General features: G+C 37.1%; 1 protein-coding gene across 2 annotated transcripts in view; it reads right to left on the bottom strand.

The window, feature by feature from the left end:
- Positions 1-4,414: 4,414 nt before the first annotated feature.
- The window catches only part of LOC134799349 (paired box protein Pax-1), a 28,598-nt gene continuing 26,049 nt past the window's right edge, over positions 4,415-6,963 (bottom strand). For both annotated transcript variants that reach the window (XM_063771757.1, XM_063771758.1), the window contains exon 5: positions 4,415-6,880. In XM_063771757.1, coding sequence (XP_063627827.1) covers positions 6,797-6,880 — 84 coding nt within the window. In that variant the 3' untranslated portion in view covers positions 4,415-6,796. The remainder of the gene's footprint in view (positions 6,881-6,963) is intronic.

The following is a 6,963-nucleotide window of genomic DNA, read 5'->3' as shown; positions in this document are numbered from 1 at the left end:
GATATATCAGACAAGAAGGGCTTCGTTCAAATACAAAATACAAATACAAATACTTATACAAAATACTTTATTTCATAAAACGCACAAGGTTTATGATCTAAGTCTAAGGGATGATGCCTCCCGGTAAGCAAATTGTTGCCTGTGTTGGGAGACACTGCTCTTCCTTAGCTAGGTAAGAGTTTTAAGTACAAGTAGTTATAAACACTTTTACAGAATTGTGTACAGATTTCTGCGTTGCTTTTTTTTTTATTAAATTAAAGTACCGAAACATGAATATTTAAATACATAAATGCTAAATAAAATTAAACCACGTTTAGACTACATGTAGGTAGTGGACAACTGAAGTAACATAAAAACTCTTCTTTGACATTGGCAATGTATGCATTTTGCTGGTTATTTTAGCTATTAGTGAAAAGCGAAATTATCGCCATTGTGCTGGAGAAAAAAAAATTGAATTTTATTTTCTCATTACGAATTATTTGCAATCAATATTAGTCAGGTGTGCGTGTCCATATGAAATCTGTAGGTAATTACTCACAAGTAATTAATCACGCTCGGATCGGATCGGACAAGCACTTAACAACAATAATCGCGTAATCCGGTGTAAGACAGTAAATTACTCGGCGGAGATTGGAGATAAGGTAGGTAGGTAGGTAATCATGATTCTCAGTAAACTCGTGTAAGTAGCAATTGATAGGGTGCTGTGATTATATCATATATCTATATGCGTGGTTATAAACCTAGCAATTGATAATGATAAACTGCTTAGTCGTACTTTAGAAGATTTTATTTATTAAAAGAAAAACAACAAATTTTAATTTAAATCTTAAGAGCCAACGGGAGTGGTCATTTCTCCATACAAACTTACTCCTCGTTTTCCTCTGTGGTTTTTGAAGCTAGAGCAATGATTTTTTCAACACAGATTAATATTGTCAATATCTGTGTCGGACCGTTTTGCTTTTTTTGATATTTTTGTTTTTTAAGGCGCTAGAGCCCTTCAAAAATGGCCAAAATGGCCTAATTGACTATGCCGCAATGAGAGGCGTGGCTTTCAAAACTGATATCAATTAGCCAAAAAAGCAAAACGGTCCGACACAGATAATTTCATAATCATTTAGATTTCCAAATTTGTTACGATTGGTTAAGTTTTGGAGGAGGAAACAGAGGAGTACGAAACCTCGATTTTTGAGATTTTTACGCAGGATTTTTCGCCTTGTCCTTATCGCACTACTTTTAGGTGCCGCTTCCGTTAGCGAGACGGGTATATTTACCTAAAATATTTAAAACTCAGCTCCTGTTTCGTCTTAATTGATTTTTGTCTGTGACCTACGAACGTATTTGTTTGTGCATAATACGTATTCCTTTTTTTATTTATATTATATAATGTCAACTGATCTATAATATTATATCTATACCTAAATGTCGTGTTACTATGGCATCAACCCAAACGGGTACTTTAACAAACATTATACAGGGTGATCAATCCAAATGGGTCAGTATGGAGAAGTCAGAAACTATGAGAGATAGCGAAATCTGTTCTTAGGAACCATGGCTTCGATTTTAGATTTAATACCTAATAATGGAATTTTTTATAATCTATCATACATAACCGGGATTCGAACCTGGTCAATTATTTGTTTGTATGGCAACTTTTAAACGATGCGTGATAGGTGGGGGGCGGGTGCGCCACCAAATATCATAGAGGGTCCCGAGACAAAACAAAGTACATTAAAAAAAATCAAAATGGCCGACTTTTTTTTTATTATGTATGTATGTTATGTCATGGTGAAATTCTCCGTTTTTCCGAAATATTTTGTCATGTCTCTGCAGTGTTCATACTTCATATTAATTATGATTCTCAGTAAACTCGTGTAAGTAGCAATTGATAGGGTGCTGTGATTATATCATATATCTATATGCGTGGTTATAAACCTAGCAATTGATAATGATAAACTGCTTAGTCGTACTTTAGAAGATTTTATTTATTAAAAGAAAAACAACAAATTTTAATTTAAATCTTAAGAGCCAACGGGAGTGGTCATTTCTCCATACAAACTTACTCCTCGTTTATTATACTTATTTAGCAATTTTTTTTAAATGTGATCTAACATTTAACTAACAAACGTAAATGTTCTATTTAGTACTCACGATATACCCGAGTAGGTACGTTTGATTGAAATAAATACAAATACATAATTTAATAAATCCTTAATCATTTTATAGCAGTAAATATCATTCATTCAATATTTATCGGGAAAATCATTTCTTTTAAAAATCAACATTCCTTTATTCTAGTCGATTGATTCGAGGTTTACCTGCGTGCTCGAATATATACAGGTCGAATGCTTACAAATTCTTATTTGATTTTATTCGCGTTGGTTTTACGGCGGACGGAGCCGCGCCCGCGCCTGCGCAAAGCCGCCGGCGGTTTAATTACGTCAGAGCGTCGGATGTCACTTTACAGCCGCCATGTTTTTTGCTCCCGCGCTTTCTGCCGTCGTAAAATTTGTTATTAATTCAGTAAAATTTCGGATTAGGTGCTTTAAATTCGAAACAAAGCAAGGATTTAATTGGTAATTCGTGTGGGTTATTGTTTTCGCCTGTAAAGCCGATTCAGCGGGTCGAGTGTCGTGCGCGCTGCGCCCGCGCCGCTGCCCGCCGCGAATCAATTAAAAACGCTCGAGATTATTTTCATTCGCTGGAATTAGAGTTTCGATGATAAAACCTTTGTATGTGCATTTTGTGGCATATGTGTATGCATTAAGTTATTTATTCTAGATGGCTAGTTATTAAATGTAATTTCACTAAGCAAATATTTTTGTTATCCTAACATTAGTGCCCCGAGTCGGATATGTCTTGCCAATGATGCCAACTTCGCTCACTATATAAATAAAAAAAAAACATGAAATATAAAGTATAAAAACAATACTTACAATACAAATTGGCTCGTACCATTGTGTTTCTCGGAACTTACGTATGAAATAAGTATATATCTTTTTTAGCCAGTTGCTTTGGTGAAGGAAAACAGAGCGAGATTATAAACTTGTTGATATATACTCGTACGTATGTTTAATATAAAGAAATTTGAAGGTTTACGTTCCAAATTCACATTTGACTAGCGTGAGAATATAGCCGAAATCACCCCAAACTATCTTACGAGAAGAGCCTTGTGCCTAGCAATGGGTCGTATACATAATAAACAGTTGATGATGATGACAGGCGGTCAAAAAAGTACTTACCCAGGTCTGTATCTATATGGAATTTATTTAATCTATAAAAGGAGAAAAGAAAAGAAAACAAATTAGTCACGTGCAAACCGATTTAATTTGTAAATGGTCGTATCCATAAATGGATCTAAATTATCATAAATACCTATATGTATATATTTACACCGCTAGCTCTAATAAAGGCACTTATTTACTTACATTAATGGTGCTATCAAGTAAAATATTAGTTATAATAATCTTTAACCTGGAAATGACCCTTTGAGCTGACTCCTTACTGCCTCAGGTCGGGTCAGGATATAATTAAGTACTATAGTCATACAATGAGAGAATAAGTTTTAAATAACGTCGTACTAATTACTTACCTACATATTGAAACTTTTAACCAACAAAAACCCGTAAAACCTCAAACCTAGTCTATTTCACTTAAGACATAACTGTTGAGCTAAACAAACTATTTCAGTTTGAGTTGGAATCTTGGAATTATTAGGAAAAAAGTGGTATTTCTAAATAATTGCCCATGTTTCAACAAAAAATAGAGAAGAATGGATTAAGTTTAGTTTGGAGGTTTTACGGTAAATCATAAAATAATGTTTAACCTTTCGTAGGTATGCCTTGCCCGTCCCGTATACATCAATATTAATTCAATAGCAAATTTTGTAAGAACCTGCTTTTGGAAACGTAGATATTAATATTTAGAAATCTAAAAATATATTGTAATCATGTCAGTATAATAATTTAAATACGAAAGATGACTCGTAGGTACTAAGCTTAGGTATATGTACACGGCGGGTAAATACCTAATTAAAAAGAAAATAAAATGTCAAGTGTTTGTACAGTTATAGCAGAAGCGGGCTGGGCATTCAAAATTAACTAAACATAAGTTTATTTTTAAGAAAAAAAGCGCTGGTGGCGGTAAGGGCGATTGTGCACTACAATGAATTTTACTGTCCGGCAGTCCGAGTTTTTACGGTCCGATATGGCACGCCATTAAATGTATATAGTAGCTTGTGCACTAGACGTAATTTTACCGTCCGACATTTTACTTTTGCCCATTCCGGACCGTGTTTTTACGGTCCGAGATGACAGCTATGAAAAACGTGTTTATGCTTGTGCACTGCGTCTGGAATAAGTATTATTCATGACTTGGCCGGGCGGGGGCGGGCTAGGGGGGGGTGTGTGTTTCATGCCACTGCGCCGCACCTGCGAGTAAAAAGACGGACAAGTGCACAAGCCAATCATCCGTTTTTTTCATGCCATATCGGACTGCCGGACAATAAAATTCATTGTAGTGCACAATCGCCCTAAGAGCGTGCGACTTGCAATCCGGAGGTCGCGGGTTCAAACCCCGGCTCGTACCAATGAGTTTTTCGGAACTTATGTACGAAATATCATTTGATATTTACTATAGTCGCTTTTCGGTGAACATCGTGAGGAAACCGGACTAATCCCAATAAGGCCTAGTTTCCCCTCTGGGTTGGAAGGTCAGATGGCAGTCGCTTTCGTAAAAACTACCCTACGTCAAATCAGGGGATTAGTTGTCAAGCGGACCTCAGGCTCCTATGTGAGCCGTGGCAAAATGCCGGGATAACGCGAGGAAGAAGAAGAAGAAGTTTATTTTTAAGTGACTAAGAGCGTGTTTAGGTAATTTTGAACACCTCGCCCGCTTAGATATTTCTGCTGCTGACTTTATACTCTGAGTCGCAAAACTCACAAAATTACCTAATTTAAGTACCCATCTTTGACTTACAAACGACGAGATATTCTGAGCTTATTGCTATCAATTATTAAATTAAATATTTACAAAAAAACATTGCACCCGCGTCAGTGTCCTATTTTTTAAGCGGTAGGTTCAGAAATTCATCATCTTCAAATCATTGTTACTACTAGGTATGTACCTACTTAAGACTTATTTCGTGAAAACGAATGTGTATTTATTTATATCATGTATATTTGGAAATCACGGGTGGAAGGAAAAATATTTAAAAAATGGGCAAAATCATTTGCACCGAAATGAAAATAACCGTCGTTTAATTTAGATTAAGCAAATGTCAGCGGTATCCTCCACTCTCCCAAAATATTAAAAATTAGTCCGTATGCGTCGTATTTCAGTAAATGTAGATACAAACTAAGAAGGGTAGAAGGGTGAATATTCTGAACCTATGACACAACTATCATTAGTAGGTACTACTTTACCGGTAATACTTATTGTAAAGATATACATTGTACATTCACTTATAAATATCATGAAGTTAACATGTAGGTATTTACACTAGATAATACTTTAGATCCGCACTTGTACCTATTAAATGAATGAAACAAATGAAAGAGCATTTAGAAAAAAAATAATACCTAAAAGCATCTATGAAGAAAAATTCTTTTTTTGTACCTGCCAACGTTCATGAATTTAATATTGATTGTTACTGCTAAAAAGTACGAACTGGCTCAGAAATCAAATTGGTTGACTGTACAGTCAGCAGTCACCCACAATAGTAAGTATTTTACACAATGAAGCGCGCAAAAATATCTGACGCAATTTTAATATTTGTAGAGCGTGACAAAAATGATTGCGTGCTTCGTTATGCTAGATATTTTCGCAGAAGACTGTACATGTTTAGTAAATACTTACATAACTGGGTACTGAAGTACAGTACGGCTACGTTAGGGACAGTTTTCTGTATACGAGTATTAACTGAGTTATAAACGCAACTACACCTTCTGTGACTAAAACGGAAAAAATGTAATAATGTGAAACGAATTTCCCTAAGGCGTATCGTACATACAAATTCTTTAAATATTATTCGGTGTAGTAAGGCACTTAGCACTTTAATCTTAACAAAACACGTATTACCCTTCCTTAAATAACTACTATAGCACAATAGATATATGATCACATATTTAAATTCGCCTAAAGTATTTAATCCGAACACCGAGTACATTATTTATCAGTACACCACAAAACACTTCACTTTTGCCTCACTTTGCCATAAAGGTTTGTTTTTCACACATCAAAAGTTCTAAGACAGAATTGGAGCGCCGAACCGAAAAGTTTTACAGTGGACTGATGCACTGTAAACGTCGTCTATGTCAGCTCACACCAAAATAACAGCAGTCACTACCGACGGCGGTCTACCGCACTGCTGGATTTCAATGCTGTTCTGTTCCACAGTCCTTCGTTATCCGTCTTTCTTTTGTCTGGTGGGCGCTTTTTATCCGTTCTGCCGACTCCTGGCAGCCGACATGTCATTTAAATTGTAGCGGCCTCAGTGTTTTCGAACTGGCTATAGTATTATCGGTCGCAGTCAACCTGTCAACCGATTGTTCTCATTCGGTCACTGGTCGTAGTCGATGGCGCGGTCAGGGTGCTCAACCAGTCACCCACTAGTTCCTAGTCGGTCACTGGTGGTGATCGGTAGCACGGCAAGGGTGCTCAACCAGTCACCCTCTGTTTCTCAGTCGTTCACCGGTCGTGATCGGTGGCGCGGCGAGAGTGCTCAACCAGTCACCCTTTGGTTCTCAATTGGTCACCGGTCGTGGTCGGTGGCACGGTGAGGGTGCGCGGGCGCGGTGGGTCAGAGCGCGTGCGCGTGGTGCGGCGGCGCGGGCTGTTGGTGTGGGTGCAGCCCGTGCGGCGCGCCGCCGGCATGTTGCCGACCCTGAAGACAAGATATAAAGTTAATTTTAAAGTTATGTTACACTAACTACACAGAGTCTTCATTCACCAGTTTCGTTTTAATTG

Source organism: Cydia splendana, chromosome 18 (genome assembly GCF_910591565.1).
Source record: "Cydia splendana chromosome 18, ilCydSple1.2, whole genome shotgun sequence".
Lineage (NCBI taxonomy): Eukaryota > Metazoa > Arthropoda > Insecta > Lepidoptera > Tortricidae > Cydia > Cydia splendana.
This window is presented reverse-complemented; position numbering and strand designations above follow the sequence as displayed.